Source organism: Mustelus asterias, chromosome 30, assembly GCF_964213995.1.
Source record: "Mustelus asterias chromosome 30, sMusAst1.hap1.1, whole genome shotgun sequence".
Lineage (NCBI taxonomy): Eukaryota > Metazoa > Chordata > Chondrichthyes > Carcharhiniformes > Triakidae > Mustelus > Mustelus asterias.
In genome coordinates this window covers 18,826,295-18,845,215 of record NC_135830.1, presented here as the reverse complement: position 1 = coordinate 18,845,215, position 18,921 = coordinate 18,826,295, and the positions used below count along the sequence as shown (strand labels likewise).

Here is an 18,921-nt window from a genome sequence, read left to right as displayed (position 1 = left end):
TCGCGAACACCCTCTCCCTCTACTCCCTTATCTAAATTACCGCCTTCATTCACTTGCACCCTCTCCTCTACCATTAATTTTGTAATTCCCCTTACCCCTGCATCCTCCCCCCCAGATCACCCCTGCCCCTAAAAAGGTCCCAATGGTCCAGGAACCTGAATCCCTGCCCCCTGCACCAGTCCCTCAGCCACACATTCATCTTCCACCTCACTCCATTCCTGCCCTCACCTTCCCGTGGCACAGGCAGTAATCCTGAGATTACTACCTTTGCTTTCCTCTTTCTCAGCTGTCTCCCTAATTCCCTGTACTCCCTTTTCATGACCCCTTCTCCCTTCCTACCCACATCAGCGGTACCAATATGTACCGCTACCTCAGGCTCCTCTCCCTCCCACCTCAGGATTTCCGGGACGCGACTAGCGACATCCTGGATCCCGGCCCCAGGGAGGCAGACCACCATGCGAGACTCCCGCCTACCTCCGCAGAAACGCCTGTCTGTCCCCTTCACCATCGAGTCCCCGATTAATACCGCCTTCCTCCTCTTTTCCTTAGCCCTCTGAGTTACAGGGCTGGACTCCACTGCGGAGACACGGCCACTGCTGCTTCCCCCAGGCGGGCTGTCCCCCCCAGCAGTACTCAAGCAGGAGTACTTGTTGTGCAGGGGCAAATCCACCGGGGTGTCTGCGTGGGTTTCCTCCGGGTGCTCCGGTTTCCTCCCACAGTCCAAAGATGTGCGGGTTAGGTTGATTGGCCATGCTAAAATTGCCCCTTAGTGTCCTGAGATGCATAGATTAGAGGGATTAGCGGGTAAATATGTAGGGATATGGGGGTAGGGCCTGGGTGGGATTGTGGTGGGTGAAGACTCGATGGGCCAAATGGCCTCTTTCTGCACTGTAGGGATTCTATGATTCTAATAGTGTTGAAGGCTGAGCTGTAGTCAATAAATATGAGTCTGACATAGGTGTCCTTGTTATCCAGGTGTTCCAGGGTTGAGTGCAGGGCCAGGGAGATGGCGTCTGCTGTGGACCTGTTGCGGCAGTAAGCAAACTATAGTGGATCCAGGCGGTCCGGGAGGCTGGAACTGATTCGTGCCATGATTAACCTTTGGAAGCACTTCATAATAATGGATGTCAGAGCCACCGGCCGATTGTCATGAAGGCACGCTGCTTGGTTTCTCTTAGGTACGGGGATGATGGTCGTCTTCTTGAAGCACATAGGGATCTCAGATTGTTGTAAAGAGAGGTTGAAGATGTCTGTGAATAACCCCGCCAGCTGATCCGCACAGGATCCCAGTGCTCATCCGGGTACCCCATCCGGGCCAGTCACTTTCCGTGGGTTGACCTTTGAGAAAGCTGCTCTGACATCTGCAATGGTGACCCCCAGATACAGGTTCATCCAGGGTGGAGGGCATGCTCTCGCTGACCTCTTGCTCAAAACAGGCGTAGAATGCATTGAGCTCATCAGGGAGGGGTGCGTTGGAGCCGGCGAGTTTACATGCCTTCACCTTTGGCAGCGAGTTCCACGTTCTTACCATTCCCTGGTGAAGAAGTTTTTTCTGATTTCCCAATTGAATTTCTTGGTGACTACCTTTTATCGATGGTCTCTGGTTTTACTCTTCCCCACAAGAGGAAACATTCTCTCCGAATCCTATTATAACCTTGCATCATTTTAAACACTCGATTAGTTCAGCCCTGTGCCTTTTTTTAAAGAGACCCATCTGGTACGTGCATTAAACTTGTTCCCATTCACGTGCTGGGGGGGGGATTTTTGTACCAGACGGGAGGCGTAACATTTGGAGACTCTCGATTCTCCGCCAATTTCCATTCCCCTTCTTTCTGGTGGATAATGGAGGTGTCGCTGTGTGTAATTTGATACGCTGCAGGAAAGGATGTCCCGAGGCATGGTACATTGGGGAGACCATGCAGACGCTACGGCAACGGATGAATGAACACCGCTCGACAATCACCAGGCAAGACTGTTCTCTTCCTGTGGGGGCACTTCGGGCATTCAGCCTTGGATCTTCGGGTAAGCGTTCTCCGAGGCGGCCTTCACGACACACGACAGCGCAGAGTCGCTGAGCAGAATCTGATAGCCAAGTTCCGCACACATGAGGACGGCCTAAACCGGGATGTTGGGTTTATGTCACACTATCAGTAACCCCCACAGCTTGCCTCCTGGGCTTGCAGAATCTCACTAGCTGTTCTGTCTGGAGACAATACACATCTCTTTAACCTGTGTTAATTGTTCCCTCCACCCGCATTGTCTGTACCTTTAAGACCTGGCTGGCTGTAGGGATTCACATTCTAATCAGTATTCTGCAACTTGATTTCTGTGTCTGTTTGCACTGTTTGAGAGCAGATTTCCACTCCATCTGACGAAGGAGCAGTGCTCCGAAAGCTAATGGCATTTGCAACCAAATAAACCTGTTGCACTTTAACCTGGTGTTGTGAGACTTCTTACTGTGTTCACCCCAGTCCAACGCCGGCATCTCCACACCATGACTACCATCGACACCGCAAACTGCCGGCTCCAAGTGGAGAGGATCTCCAAGAAGATCGCGGATATCGACACAGACATCAAGTTTCTACAAACATGCAAGAAAGCAGACAAGATACCGAAAGGACTACGGATCACGAACCCACCCAGGTCAACCTATAACACAGACTACCTGGCTGGCTGTAGGATTCGCATTCTAATCAGTATTCTGCAACTTGATTCTGTCTGTTTGCACTGTTTGAGAGCACATTTCCACTCCATCTGACGAAGGAGCAGCGCTCCGAAACCTTTTGGTATTTGCTACCAAATAAACCTGTTGGACTTTAACCTGGTGTTGTGAGACTTCTTACTGTGTTCACCCCAGTCCAACGCCGGCATCTCCACATCATGTAACTTGCAAGTCAGTAAGAATTGTCAGCAACGATTAATCAGCACTTTCTAATCAGCGATGTTAATTGGTGGAATCTATCAGGCATTAAGTTGTAGAGTTTTGTACAAAACACAATTTGGGATTGATGTAAAAGTTCAGAATCTTGCTGCAAACCAATTTTTGATGAGAGCTCCTGCATTATGGGGACTGATCACAGACTGTGGTTCTTAAAGGGACACTCCAGCCATGAGAACACAATCAGCTCTGGATCCAGAATATTGAACCCCCCAGCCCTATTACATCAACAGAAACACACTCCAGCTGTCAGAAATCCCTGCAATCGGAGTTTTAAAAAGTCATCACAGTCAGTCCAGGATGGAAATTCAGAACCGACAATTATCGTTTCTCTGGAACAACTCGTCCTCCGACCAATCGGAGTGAATGAGGGGAGGGGCTGGAGGACGAAGCAAGAACAGCTGATCCAACAGGACGACGCTCCTTGAGATCCTGGTACTTTTTGGAAGGGAGGATGGAAAGACAGGGGAGAGGGCAATCACTTAAAATGTGAATGAACACCGCTCGACAATCACCAGGCAAGACTGTTCTCTTCCTGTGGGGGAGCACTTCAGCGGTCACGGGCATTCAGCCTTGGATCTTCAGGTAAGCGTTCTCCAAGGCGGCCTTCACGACACACGACAGCGCAGAGTCGCTGAGCAGAAACTGATAGCCAAGTTCCGCACACATGAGGACGGCCTAAACCGGGATGTTGGATTTATTTCACATTATCAGTAACCCCCACAGCTTGCCTCCTGGGCTTGCAGAATCTCACTGGCTGTCCTCGTGTTAAGGATGTTAAAATCCCTACAACAGTACATATCACAAAGCTGATTTATTTGACTTTTATTGAGACTATTGGACCTTGCGACTGGGTTGAGTTCAGAAATATGAGCAGAAACAGACTCCAACAAACATGCTTCAGTCCTGATAGTGACTGGCAGCAAAATCCAATTCCTGTGCTTACTTGTGGACACGCTGGTGCGTCAGCAGGGTGCATGACCGATTGAATCCCTTCCCACACTCAGAGCAGGTGAATGGCCTCTCCCCAGTGTGAACTCGCTGGTGTGCAGTGAGTTGGGATGAGTGCCTGAACCCAATCCCACAGTGAGAGCATCTGAACGGTCTCTCGTCAGTGTGAACACGTTGATGGGACATTAGTTCATGGGAACTTTTAAAGCACTTCTCACAGTCTGAGCATTTAAAAGCTCTCCCAGTGGTGTGAGCTCGCTGGTGTCTCAGCAGGTTGGATGATCGAGTGAATCCCTTCCCACAGTGGAAGCACGTGAATGGCCTCTCCCCTGTATGAATTCGCTGGTGTGTCAGCAGGTCAGATAACTGAATGAATCCCTTCCCACAGTGGGAGCAGGTGAATGGCCTCTCCAGAGTATGGACTTGCTGATGTCTCAGCAGGTCAGATGACCAAGAGAATCTCTTCCCACACTCGGAACAGGCGAACGGCTTCTCTCCGGTGTGAATTCGCTGGTGTACCGTGAGTTGAGATGATTGTTTGAACCTAGTCCCACAGTGAGAGCATTTGAACGGTCTCTCGTCAGTGTGAACACGTTGATGAGACATCAGTTCCCGGGAACTTTTAAAGCACTTCCCACAGTCTAGGCATTTAAATGGTCTCTCGTCAGTGTGAACACGTTGATGGGACATCAGCTCCCCAGAACTTTTAAAACACTTCTCACACTCCGGGCATCGAAAGGGTCTTTTGTCGTTGTGAATTCTCTGGTGTGCCATCACGTGGGACAACTGAGAGAATTTCTTGCCGCATTCTGAGCAGGCAAAAGGTCTCTCTCCCGTGTGAACGCGCTGGTGCGTCAGAAGGGTGGATGACCGAGTGAATCCCTTCCCACATTCGGGGCAGGTGAAAGGCCTCTCCCCCGTGTGGCAGCGCCAATGTATTTCCAGCTTGGACGGGTAATTGAATCCCTTCCCACAGTCCCCACATTTCCACGGTTTCTCCCTGCTGTGGGTGTGTCTGTGTGCGGACAGGCCAGATGACCGGTTAAATCCTCGCCCACAGGCAGAACACGTGTAGGGTTTCTCCCCACTGTGAACGGTGCTTTTTCCTTCCGCGTTCGAAGTCCAATGATATTCAGGTTTTGATAAACTGGCCGACTCCATCAGATCCTGATGTGATACTTGATTTGGGTTTCCCAGCTGCAAATCCTCTTCTTCTGAAACCTTGTGAAACTGATTTAAAACTGCAAAAAAAAAGGGAGAGGAAACCCAAAAACCCAAAATAACAAATTCCCCCCCTCCTGCTCCAAGGTCAGTAAAGTGAGTTAAACATGAGTTCTCAATAACAAATCCATCAGTGTGAGTGCAGGATAGAAATTCCCCCCATTCTCTCCTCCTGCTCCAGGGTCAGTGAAGTGAGTTAAAGGTGATTCTCATTCACAAACCCATTGCTGCATTTCCTTCCTGAAGCCACATTTGTCCAGTGGGGCCTGGCCCCGGGAGGAAGCGCTGCAGCTGCCGTTTGTGTTGGGTGTGGAGGCGGTGCCACTAGTTCCTTATTGGGGGGGGTGTTGAAGCCTCCACTGGGTGTGTGGAGCCTCCCCTCCCACCCACTGCCCCTAACGCTGCCTCCGCTTATCCGCCTCGTCCCCGCCTGGAGATCAGACAAACAAGCGCCGGTCCCTGGGACAGGAGCCGCACTGCGCGTGCCCCACGTCACAATGCCCCCCGGGGACTGATTGACAGCAGCTCCGGACCACTGGGAAGAGGGGGCGGGGCTGGAGGACCGAGCGAGCGGCTGGTCCTCCAACCAATCGAATGAGGGGGCCGGGGCCGGGTTGTACTGAGACATGCGCAATGCAGCTCATGGCGACAGGGAGAGGCTGTCCCGGGTCTGCAATGGGTCAGAGGGTATTAAAGGTTCGCAGCGAGCCATGGATCTGGCGGGGGGGGGGGGGGAAGAGATTTTTGTAAAAATGTTGTGCAAACGCAAACCCCTGACAAGAACTTCTCGGGGTTTCCCCTTTCCGTACCGAGCGGGGCTGCAGCTCCGCAAACGATCGCCATCTTTATTAGGGGCAATGTGCAGCAGAGCCCTTGCGCGGCCGCCATCTTTGTCGGGGGCAATGTTGACAATGAGTGGGAGGGGCTTGCTCCCCATTGTTCAGAATGGAGACAACTTGTCCATCAAACTTCATCAGCCCTCTGAGTCCCAATGTCTTATGTCAAAGGAAAGAAAGAGAAACAAATCCTGCTCTCCAGATCCCACTACCACATGGGACCTCCATGTATCTATAGATCTGCGTCTCAGTTCAGTCACATGAAGACCCATGACAGAAACTCCCCGCCCTGAGGAGATGTCCTTCGCAAATTGATGATAATGACAAGATGCGATGTGCATTAAGGAATTCATGTGGACATCCTGGACCAGGGACCAGGAGAAGAGAGTGTTGTGAATTTCTATCCTGGACTGACAGCAATGAAGTTTGTAATCATCTTTTGCAGGGTATTAGAAGTGGATTTGCAGACAAGAAACTCCCAAACATCACATCAGAATCTTTCAGGGTAACTCGGTTCATGAGGACCGAGATAATATCATCCTATTAGTGTAAGCATTGAGTTCCAGGTCATTCCCACTCACTGTTTAAAATTTCGTCCTCATATCTCCTCTATAGATCTTTCTCAAAATCTTAAATCTGTGTCCTGTCATCCTTTTACAAATGGCTGATAGGAACAGCTTTTCTTCACCTACCTTATCTACACCTATTATAATCTCATACACCTCCATCAAATCTTCCCTCAATTTCGTTGACTCCAAGGAGAACAATCCCAGTTTCTCCAGCCTAACATTGTGACTCTAATCCCTCATCCCTGGAACAATTCTGGTGAGTCTGCTCTGCACTGTCTCATAGAGCCTCGCATCCTCCATAACGTGTGGTGATCACTGGTTTGCACAGACCCAGATGTTCTGTGTTCCTGTCTGTGATCTCACCACACATCCACAATTAGGCGGTGACATCACCCCCACTCCCTGGGTATTTCCTCAACTGGGAGATTCTTCTCTAACTCCAGTACTTCTGATGTCTTTCCAGCCGCAGGCTTGAGGGTTTTGGGGTTCTGCCAAAGTTCTGGCTGATGTGTAAAATATATATTCTTCACCCTTGCCTCTCCCACTTTGCCCCTTTGTTCCCTTGCTCTGTTTTCCCTTAAGGGCCAGAGTTTTGTGTAGGCCCAGACCGGATGGCAGGTTCCCTTCCGTGAAGGACATCAATGAAACCAGTTGGGTTTTGATGACAATCGAGCAGTTTTCATGGTCACTTTTTCCCTAGTGCCGGCCCCACAAATGACCAGATTCATTCAGCTCAATTTCAGAAGCTGTCTTTGTGAGTTCTCTCTCACTCCCATTTTTCTGTTTTAAATCAATCTCACAGGTTTTAGAAGAAGACGATTTATAGTCAGGAAACTGAAAACAAACATCACATCAAAATCTGACGGAGTGGCCTAATTTATTGTAACCTGTTTGCCATCATATTTGAAACATGGAAGGAAAAAACACCATTCTGAGTGGAGAGAAGAAACCAGCTACATGTTCTATGTGTGGACAAGGTTTTACTCAGTCATCTGACCTGTCAAAACATAAATGCAGTCACCACAGAGAGAAGCTGTGGAAATGTGGGGACTGCGGGAAGGGATTTAATTACCCATCTGAGCTGGACATTCATCAACGCAGTCACACTGGGGAGAGGCCGTTCACCTGCTCGGAGTGTGGGAAGGGATTCACTTGTTCATCCTCCCTGCTGCAACACCGACAGGTTCACAGTGACGAGAGACCTTTTAAATGTCCAGACTGTGGGAAGCGCTATAAACGTACCCGGGAACTGACTGGCCATCAACATGCCCACAGTCAAGGGCGGCACGGTAGCACAGTGGTTAGCACTGCTGCTTCACAGCTCCAGGGTCCCGGGTTCGATTCCCGGCTCGGGTCACTGTCTGTGTGGAGTTTGCACATTCTCCTCGTGTCTGCGTGGGTTTCCTCCGGGTGCTCCGGTTTCCTCCCACAGTACAAAGATGTGCGGGTTAGGTTGATTGGCCAGGTTAAAATTGTCCCTGAGATGCGTAGTGAGAGGGATTAGCGGATAAATATGTGGGGGTAAGGCCTGGGTGGGATTGCGGTCGGTGCAGACTCGATGGGCCGAATGGCCTCCTTCTGCACTGTAGGGTTTCTATGATTCTATGATTCTATGATACCTTTCAGGTGCCCTCACTGCGGGACTGGGTTCAAGACATTATCTGTCCTCACTGTACACCAGAGAATTCACACCGGGGAGAGGCCATTCATCTGCTCCGATTGTGGGAAGGGATTTGCTCACTCAAAGAAAATTACAGCACAGGAACAGGCCCTTCGGCCCTCCAAGCCTGCACCGACCATGCTGCCCCGACTGAACTAAAACCCCCTCCCCTTCCGGGACCACCCATCCCACCTGCGGACACACCAGAGAATTCACACTGGAGGGAGACCTTTTAAATGTCCAAACTGTGAGAAGTGCCATAGATGTTCCTGGGAACTGTTGTTTCATCAACGTGTTCACACAGGGGAGAGGCCGTTCAGGTGCTTCCACTGCAGGACTGGGTTCAGGCGATCATCTGATCTGATTGTACATCAACGAGTTCACACTGGGGAGAAACCCTTCTGAATATCATAGAAACCCTACAGTGCAGAAAGAGGCCATTCGGCCCATCGAGTCTGCACCGACCACAATCCCACCCAGGCCCTACCCCCATATCCCGACATATTTACCCACTAATCCCTCCAACCTACGCATCTCAGGACACTAAGGGGCAACTTTAGCATGGCCAATCAACCTAACCCGCACATCTTTGGACTGTGGGAGGAAACCGGAGCACCCGGAGGAAACCCACGCAGACACGAGGAGAATGTGTAGACTCCACACAGACAGTGACCCGAGCCGGGAATCGAACCCGGGTCCCTGGAGCTGTGAAGCAGCAGTGCTAACCACTGTGCTACCGTACCGTAGTGGTGGGAAGGGATTCGCTCGATTATCCACCCTGCTGGAACACCAATGCATCCACACGGGAGAGAGGCCATTCACCTGCTCCGAGTGTGGGAAGGGATTCACTCGGTCATCCCACCTGCTGACACACCAGCGCACCCACACGGGAGAGAGGCCATTCACCTGCTCCCAAGTGTGGGAAGGGATTCACTCAATCATCCCACCTGCGGACGCACCAACGCATTCACACCGGGGAGAGACTGTTCACCTGCTCTGTGTGTGGGAAAGGATTCACGCAGTCAGCCAAACTTCTGCTACCCCAGCGAGTTCACAAGTAACGACAGTGATTAGATTTTTCTGTTAATTGTACATGGGGGTGTACCATGTTCAGTGGATCTGTTTCTGAAAAAGCAAAGCCTATCAAAGGGCGGCACGGTAGCACAGTGGTTAGCACTGCCGCCTCACAGTGCCAGGGACCCGGGATCGATCCTGGCTTGGGTCACTTGTCTGTGTGGAGTTTGCACATTCTCCCCGTATCTGCGTGGGTTTCCTCCGGGTGCTCCGGTTTCCTCCCACAGTCCAAAGATGTGCGGGTTAGGTGGATTGGCCATGCTAAATTGCCCCATAGTGTTAGGGGGACCAGCTAGGGTAAATGCATGGGGTTAAGGGGATAGGGCCCGGGTGGGATTGTGGTCTGTGCAGACTTGATGGGCTGAATGGCCTCCTTATGCATTGTAGGGATGCTATGGTTCTATTCTATGATACCTGATGTACAAGGGGCAGCATGGTGGTGCAGGGGATAGCACTGCTGCTTCATAGCTCCAGGGACCTGGGTTCGATTCCTGGCTTGGGTCACTGTCTGTGTGGAGTTTGCACGTTCTCCCCGTGTTTGTGTGGGTTTCCTCCGGGTGCTCCAGTTTCCTCCCACAGTCTAAAAGATGTGCTGGTTAAGTGCATCAACCCGAACAGGTGCCGGAGTGTGGCGACTAGGGGAAATTCACACTAACTTCATTGCAGTGTTAATGTAAGAACATAAGAAATAGGAGCAGGAGTAGGCCATCTAGCCCCTCGAGCCTGCCCCGCCATTCAATAAGATCATGGCTGATCTGAAGTGGATCAGTTCCACTTACCCGCCTGATCCCTATAACCCCTAATTCCCTTACCGATCAGGAATCCATCTATCCGTGATTTAAACATATTCAGCGAGGTAGCCTCCACCACTTCAGTGGGCAGAGAGTTCCAGAGATTCACCACCCTCTGAGAGAAGAAGTTCCTCCTCAACTCTGTCCTAAACTGACCCCCCTTTATTTTGAGGCTGTGCCTTCTAGTTCTAGCTTCCTTACTTGTGACTAATGAATAAAATAAACATAAATCTGACAGCAAGAACTCTGCATCACTTGAATGTAGCCAAGGCAGTTGTGTAAAAGACGGAGAGACTGTACAAATAAACATCGGATCAGCCTAGGTCAAGAGATCCGAACTGCCTGTGGCAACACAAATCTCTGTGCGATGGGATTCGGAGAGCAGTTGCTCTTCCCATCACCAAAGTTGCTTCCCCAAAACCAGCAGATTGAGAATTTCTCACTGTCAGAGGTAAACAAAATTCCCACTGGACTGAACACAACTGAGACCTTACCCCCATGAGTCAGACATCTGACAGCCTCTGACTCTCTCCTGCAACTTCCTGTCATGGTTGAGTTGTGATGTGGAGATGCCGGCGTTGGACTGGGGTAAACACAGTAAGAGTTTTAACAACACCAGGTTAAAGTCCAACAGGTTTATTTGGTAGCAAATGCCATTAGCTTTCGGAGCGCTGCTCCTTCATCAGATGGAGTGGATATCTGCTCCCAAACAGGGCACAGAGACACAAAATCAAGTTACAGAATACTGATTAAAATGCGAATCTCTACAACCAACCAGGTCTTAAAGGTACAGACAATAGGAGTGGGGGGAGCATTAAGCACAGGTTAAAGAGATGTGTATTGTCTCCAGACAGGACAGCCAGTGAGATTCTGCAAGTCCAGGACAGCTTGCCTCCTGGACTTGCAGAATCTCACTACAAAACCAATACAGACTTAATAAAGAAAAGCTACAGAATATGGAAAGATTGCAAGAAGCCACATGATCAAATTGGCTTCCTTGACCTTGTTCCCTATAACAATGAATATAGTATGAAAGTGACTGATTTTTTAAAAACCAAATCTGATTACCTAGGCCTATCGAAATAGCGATAACACTTCAAATGTACTTCACTGGGTGTAGAATGCTTTCAGAGATCCTGTAGTCCTGAAAGGTGCTATAGAAATGCAATCTTTTTTCTAATTGTTCACAAACTTGGATATATTATCTCCACATCAGAAAACATTGATAAAGATTTAATCCTAATGTGTAGTAAGCAAGTATTTGAAACTTTTTTGAATACGCTGTGGAAGTGTAAACACACAATATCCTGAATTATTTGGTTTAAAACACAGCAAATTGTTGTAATTAAGAATTCACTGTCTGAAAATAGGGTGATGTGCAGATTCAATTCTATCTTTCAAAAAGGAACTGGACAGATTCTTAAGGTAAAACCAAAACAGCAGGGTGACTGGATCATTGGGAAGTTTTTCGAAGAGCCAGCATGAGAATAATGGGCCTGATGGCCTCATTGTGTACTCTGTGAGCCTAATGGGCATTTGAAGTGATTGATAAAGATCTGGAACCTGCTCCCTATGAGTGTGGTCGAGGCAGAGATGATGGACTGATTTCAAAAGGAAATTGGCTGCGCACTTGTGGGAAAGAAACTTACAACAATGCAGGGATGGAATGGGACTGAATGGTTTGTCCAAGGAAGCTGGCATGCAATCAATGGGCCAAATAGCTCATCACCTATCCTAATGATTCAATGACGTAACGAGAACATCAGCTGTTCCTCTCTCACCAACTAATTGAAATCCCTCATTCCTGCAACCATTTCTGTCAATCCTGTCTCCAGCCTCTTCAGGAACAATGTGAAATTCTTTAAGTGTGGGGCCAATATATAAGGTTCCATTCCAGAGGGATAGAACAAAGAACAGTACAGCACAGGAAACAGGCCCTTCGGCCCTCCAAGCCTGTGCCGCTCCTTGGTCCAACTAGACCAATCGTTTGTAAATAGAATTGAAAAGCTGGGAGGTTATCTTCGATTTGTTATAAACCAGGGTTAGACTACACTGGGAGCACTGTCAACATTTGAGATCTCCATTTAGAAAAAGGAAATAGAGGCACTGGAGAAGGAGCAACAAGGATTCACAAGAATAATCCCAGAACTGAGAGCATTTAACCCTCAGGAAAGGCTGGGGCTGCTTTTCTCTGGAAAAGAGAAGACTGAAGGGTGACCCGATGGAAGTCTTTAAGATTATGAAGGGGTTCGATAATCCAATAGGGATTTCAGTGAGAAACCTCTTTACCCAGCGAGTGGTGAGAATGTGGAACTCACTACCACAGCGAGTGGTTGAGGTGAACAGCACGAATACACTGAAGGGGAAGCTGGATACATACATGAGGGAGAAAGGAATAGAAGGATATGCTGATGGGGGGAGATGAAGAGGGGTGGGTGGAAGCTCATGTGGAGCATAAATACTGACACAGACCAATTGAGCCGACTGGCCTGGCCCTGTGCTGTAGACTCAATGGAACAGAGACAAATGTATTTATTTCAGATCTACCTGTAGTGGTAGGAAAAACACTATTTACTATCCAGAAAACAAGTACTCAATCAGCATTTTTAGACCATTTCAGTGGAAATGTGCTCTCCCAGGCTCAAAGAGCATCAGCCCACTGGAAGCAAAGTCGTGAGACCGGCCAGTCCAGCAGAAAGAAACCCTCCGACCCTCCCACTTCACCCACTGTCAGAATGAACATGGTTCAGTCCTGGATGTGATCAACAGCAGCAATAACAGCAGAATCCAACCCCTGTAATGGTGTGTGAACTCGCTGGTGTCTCAGCAGGTTGGATAACTGAGTGAATCCTTTACCACAGTCGGAGCAGGTGAACGGCCTCTCCCCAGTGTGAACTCGCTGGTGTGTCAGTAAGTTGTACGAATTACTGAATCCCTTCCCACAAGCAGTACAGGTGAACGGTCTCTCCTCAGTGTGAACTCGCTGGTGTCTCAGCAGGCTGGACAACTGAGTGAATACTTTGCCACACTCAGAGCAGCTGAACGGCCTCTCTCCGGTGTGAATTCGCCGGTGTGTCTGCAGGACAGAAGAATAAATGAACCCCTTCCCACATACAGAGCAGCTGAATGGCTTCTCCCCGGTGTGAATTCGTTGGTGTGTCAGTAAGTTGGATGACCGGGTGAATCCCTTGCCGCACACACAGCAGGTGAACGGCCTCTCCCTTGTGTGAACTTGCTGGTGTGTTAGCAGGTTGGATGACCGAGTGAATCCTTTCCCACACACAGGGCAGGTGAATGGCCTCTCCCCGGTGTGGCTGCGTCGATGGGTTTCAACTGCGGAAGGAGACTGGAATCCTCTTCCACAGTCTCCACACTTCCATGGTTTCTCCATGGTATCAGTGTCCTTGTGTCTCTCCAGTTTCAATGATTAGTTGAACCCTCGTCCACACACAGAACAAGTGTCTGGTTTCCCCCCCACTGTGAGTGGTGTGACGTTTTTTCAGGCTGTGTAACTGGTTAAAGCTCTTTCCACAGTCAGTTCACTGGAACACACTCAGTCGGGTGTGACTGTGTTTCGGTGCTTTTTCACTGACATCTCAAACCATTTGAAGAAGACAGAACAAACATTTCTTCTACATGTAAACACCAATGATATTCAGGTCACAGTGGATTTTCTGACTCTGTCAGATCTTGAGGTGGCGAAAAATTCTCCCCTTCCAATATCCTGGAGGAGCTTACAAAGGTCATCAGTGTTAGTATCGGTTAGAAATTCAGAAAAGACAATTCTAGTTTCTAAACACAGAACAGTACAGCACAGAACAGGCCCTTCGGCCCACGATGTTGTGCCGAGCTTTATCAGAAGATCAAGCTATCCCACTCCCTATCATCCTGGTGTGCTCCATGTGCCTATCCAATAACCGCTTAAATGTTCCTCAAGTGTCTGACTCCACTATCACTGCAGGCAGTCCATTCCACACCCCAACCACTCTCTGCGTAAAGAACCTACCTCTGATATCCTTCCTATATCTCCCACCACGAACCCTATAGTTATGCCCCCTTGTAATAGCTCCATCCACCCGAGGAAATAGTCTTTGAACGTTCACTCTATCTATCCCCTTCATCATTTTATAAACCTCTATTAAGTCTCCCCTCAGCCCCAGAGAGAACAGCCCCAGCTCCCTCAACCTTTCCTCATAAGACCTACCCTCCAAACCAGGCAGCATCCTGGTAAATCTCCTCTGCACTCTTTCCGGCGCTTCCACATCCTTCTTGTAGCGAGGTTGGATGAAGACCTGAATCGCTTTCCACGGGAAGTACAGGCGAATGGCCTCGGTGGCAGGATGTGACATTTCAGAAGGATCATCCAGGCTCGAAAGGTTGGCTCTCCAGGTGCTGTCAGACCTGCTGAGTTTCTCCAGCATCTCCTGTTTTTGTTTGAGATGCCAGTGTCCACGGTATTTTGCCTCCGTCAGATGTATTTTCTCCATTCAGATTTGAAACATGAACTCTGTTTCTTTCTCCACAGCTGCTTTCGAAAGTTCTGCGTTTTCTCAGCATTTTCTTTTTTTTAAATTGTCATTTTTACAGTATCTGCAGTGTTTACTATGGAGCGGGTCCAGCGGAGATTCACACGGATGATCCCGGGAATGGTAGGCCTGACATACGATGAACGTCTGAGGATCGTGGGATTATATTCATTGGAGTTTAGGAGGTTGAGGGGAGATCTGATAGAAACTTACAAGATAATGAACGGCGTAGATAGGATGGACGTAGGGAAGTTGTTTCCATTAGCAGGGGAGACTAGGACGCGGGGGCACAGCCTTAGAATAAAAGGGAGTCACTTTAGAACAGAGATGAGGAGAAATTTCTTCAGCCAGAGAGTGGTGGGTCTGTGGAATTCATTGCCACAGAGGGCTGTGGAGGCCGAGACGTTGAGCGTCTTCAAGACAGAAATGGATAAATTCTTGATTTCTCGAGGAATTAAGGGCTATGGGGAGAGAGCGGGTAAATGGAGTTGAAATCAACCATGATTGAATGGTGGAGTGGACTCGATGGGCCGAATGGCCTTACTTCCGCTCCTATGTCTTATGGTCTTATTTCATTTGTGAGTGGAGATGGGAGAGAAATTAGGAAAGCTGTGCATTCAGGGCTGGGATAAGGGACAAACTCAGAGACAGTTTGGCTCGGTGGGCGAGTGGAAGGGAGCGAGGCAGCTGATTGGATTGTCTCAATCTTAGTGACAAAGAAGCTCAATGAGCTCCTCCCACTTGGAGGAAACAGGAAGAACTAACTTCAAAAGGAATTAAATTGTGTTGAGGTGTTTAAAAAGATTCAATGCATTGTGTTAAACACAGAGCTCATATATTTGACTTTTATCCACTTCGACCCAGTTACAGGGGTTAATAAAATTTATTAACATCAGCAGAAATAGACCCGAATGAACACTGTTCAATCCTGGATCTGATTAACAGCAAAATCCAATCACTGTAGTTACTTGAGAACTTGCTGGTGTCTCAGCAGGTGGAATGATTGACAGAATTTCTTTGCACCTATGGAGCAAAATGAATGATCTTTAACCGGTGTGAACTCGCTGGTGTCTCAGCAGGTGGGAATACTGACTGAATGTCTTTCCACATCGGGAGCAAATGAATGATCTCTCACCAGTGTGAACTTGCTGGTGTCTCAGTAGATGAGATAACCGAGTGAATCTGTTCCCACAATTGGAGCAGAAGAATGGTCTCTCACCAGTGTGAACTTGCCGGTGTCTCAGTAGATGAGATAACCGAGTGAATCTGTTCCCACAGTTGGAGCAGAAGAATGGTCTCTCACCAGTGTGAATTTGCTGGTGTTTCAGCAGGGTGGATGACTGATTAAATCCCTTCCCACACTCGGAGCAGGTGAATGCCCTCTCCCCAATGTGACCTCGCCAGTGTCTCGGCAGGCTGGGTGAGGTAGTGAATCCCTTCCCACACACGGAGCAGGTGAATGCCCTCTCCCCAATGTGACCTCGCCAGTGTCTCGGCAGGCTGGATGAGGTAGTGAATCCCTTCCCCACACTGGGAGCAGGTGAACGGTGTCTCCCCGGTGTGACTACGCTTATGAATTTCCAGCTCAAATGGGGAATAGAATCCCTGCCCACAACCTGCACATTTACAGGACTTTTCCCCAGTGTGACTGCGCTTGTGTCTTGACAGGCCGGATGATTGATTGAAACCTTGTCCACACGCAGAACAGGTGAATGGTTTCTCCCCAATGAGAATGATGCTTTTTCCGTCCATGTTGAAAATCCGATGATATTCAGGTCACAATATATATCATAAATCTGTCAGATCCCGATGTGATTTTCTGACTGCAAAATCGCGCCTCCTAACATTCTGTGAAATTGTTTCAAAACAGAAAATATCAATGAGAAAAATCACAAAAACGGGTTGTGAAATTGAGCTGAACGAATCTGGTCATTTGTGGGTCCGGCACTCAGAAAAGGGTGACCCCGAAAGCTGCTGGATTGTTGTAAGCACTGAACTGGTTTACTAATGTCCTTCAGGGAAAAGAAAATCCAGGGCCGACACAAGACTCTGGTCTTTTGGAGCTCAGCATTTCCCTTGTGCTCACTGAACTACAGAGAGTTAATTGCTAAAGTTCTCATCCTTGTTGCCAATTCCCTCTATGTTTCCCACCCCCCCCCACCGCCCGCCGACATCTCTGTAATGTCCTCCAGCGTCATAGCTCTCCAAGATATCTGCACTCCTTTAATTCCGCACACTTTAGCATTGTGTATTTTAAGCACTTCATCACTGATGGTCATTCTGTCAGTTTGCAAGACCCCAAACTCTGGAATTCCCTCCCTAAACCTCTCCTCGTCTCCACCTCACTTTCCTTCTTGAAGATTCTCCTTAGAATCTACTTCTTTGACCAAGCTTTTGGACACTTGCCCTAATATCCCCTTATGTGGCTCACTGTCAGATGCTGCTTTGTAACATTTCTGTGAAACAGCTGAGAACATTCTATAACAAGGAAAGAGTTCTATAAATACAAATAATTGCTCCCAATTTGGCCATATATTGCTGTTCTGAAATACCCGGGAAGTGGGGATGATGTCACCATGCAATTGTGGGTGTATGATGAGATCACAGACAGGAACAGAGCATCTGGGTTTGTGCAAACCAATGATCACCACACATTATAGAGGATGTGAGGATCCTTGAGAGGGTACAGAGCAGATTTAACAGAATGGTTCCAGAGATTAGGGATTTTAATTGTAAGGTGGGATAGGAGAAACTAGGGTCATTCAACTTCGAGCAAGGGGACTGAGGGAAATTTGATAAGGGTGTGCAAATTTGAGATGTCTAGAAATATTGGATCAAGAAAAGTTAATTCCATTTGCTGATCATAAAGGGATTGTGGGACACAGATTAGGATTTGGGGTAAGGTCTACATGGGGATGACATGAGGAACATATTTTCCATAGTGAATGGTATTGACATAGAACTCAATGCTTACAGTCAAAAGCTGATAATATCCAGGTCGTGATGAATCAAGTGACTCTGTCAGATATGATGAGTCGTTTGGTTTGAGTTTTAAGTCTGTGTTTCATATCCTGTAAAAAAAGCAATTTACAAAAACATCCATCAATTATTCCTTCCAGGAATAGTAATTGAGAAGACACAAAGATTTTTCATAGAATCATAGAAACCCTACAGTGCAGAAAGAGGCCCATCGAATCCGCACCGACCACAATCCCACCCAAGCCCTACCCCCATATCCCTACATATTTTACCCGCTAATCCCTCTAACCTACACATCTTAGGACACTAAGGGGCAATTTTAGCACGGCCAATCAACCTAACCTGCACATCTTTGGACTGTGGGAGGAAACCGGAGCAAACCCACGCAGACACGAGGAGAATGTGCAACCTCCACACAGACAGTGACCCAAGTCGGGAATTGAACCAGGGTCCCTGGAGCTGTGAAGCAGCAATGCGAACCACTGTGCTACCGTGCCGCCCAATTTTTATTGGTTTGAGTTTTATGTGTGCAAATCCTCCCCTTTTAACAGATTAACAATAATTCTGTCCACATCTACCTGCTAATGCCAACTCTCTTGGTTGCAGTTTGCTGTGTGTAAATCCTCCCCTTCTAATTCCCTGTAAAAGGACTTTCCAAAATCCATCACTGTTAGTCTGGGATAGAAATTCACAACTTGCTCTCCTGCTGACAGGGAGAACTGCGCATGCGCACTGCGGTATCCTCCTGCCTGCAAGAGGATTGCTGCGACCGTGACCCCGGGTCTATAATTAATAAACTCGCAGCTTCCCTTACTGAAAACGCGGATCCCATAGCTTCTTATTCGGATCGTGAATCCTCCAGAAGGTGTTAATGGAACCTCCCAGTCCGGTCACCGGTTCTGTTCCTCTCCTGTCCCGGGGATCATGTCTCCCCCCGGATTCCAAACCACTGTCTCCATCCGCACTGCGCATGCTCCAGTCACAGCCCCGCACTGCGCATGCTCCAGTCACAGCCCCGCACTGCGCATGCTCCAGTCACAGCCCCGCACTGAGCCTGCGCAGCTGGCCTCCCAGCAGAGGTTAGGGCCCCGCCCCTCATTCATTCCGATTGGTTGGAGGACCAGCTGCTCCCCGCACGGTCCTCCAGCTCCGCCTCTCATTCACTCCGATTGGTTGGAGGACCAGCCGCTCCCTCTTACTACTCCAGCCCCGCCTCTCATTCACTCCGATTGGTTGAAGGGCCAGCCGCTCCCACTTACTCCTCCAGCTCCGCCTCTCATTCACTCCTATTGGTTGGAGGACCGGCCCCTCCCGCTCGGTCCTGCAGCCCCGCCCCTCATTCACTCCTATTGGTTGGAGGACCCGCCGCTCCCGCT

The 18,921-nt window shown here is 48.8% G+C and overlaps 2 protein-coding genes across 2 annotated transcripts; both read right to left on the bottom strand.

The window, feature by feature from the left end:
- Positions 1 to 406: 406 nt before the first annotated feature.
- LOC144480853 (uncharacterized) lies at positions 407 to 18,490 on the bottom strand. The gene is made up of 4 exons (XM_078200475.1): positions 18,360 to 18,490; positions 17,541 to 17,637; positions 12,833 to 13,773; positions 407 to 4,976 (listed from the first exon to the last, which is right to left on the bottom strand). The coding sequence occupies exons 3-4, from the start codon at positions 13,429 to 13,431 to the stop codon at positions 3,881 to 3,883; spliced, it is 1,695 nt and encodes a 564-aa protein (XP_078056601.1). The 5' UTR covers positions 13,432 to 13,773; positions 17,541 to 17,637; positions 18,360 to 18,490; the 3' UTR covers positions 407 to 3,880.
- LOC144480690 (uncharacterized) lies at positions 15,263 to 16,318 on the bottom strand. The gene is made up of 2 exons (XM_078200285.1): positions 16,200 to 16,318; positions 15,263 to 16,096 (listed from the first exon to the last, which is right to left on the bottom strand). Exons 1-2 carry the CDS (start codon positions 16,316 to 16,318, stop codon positions 15,613 to 15,615), a joined length of 603 nt encoding a protein of 200 aa, XP_078056411.1. The 3' UTR covers positions 15,263 to 15,612.
- Positions 18,491 to 18,921: the final 431 nt, after the last annotated feature.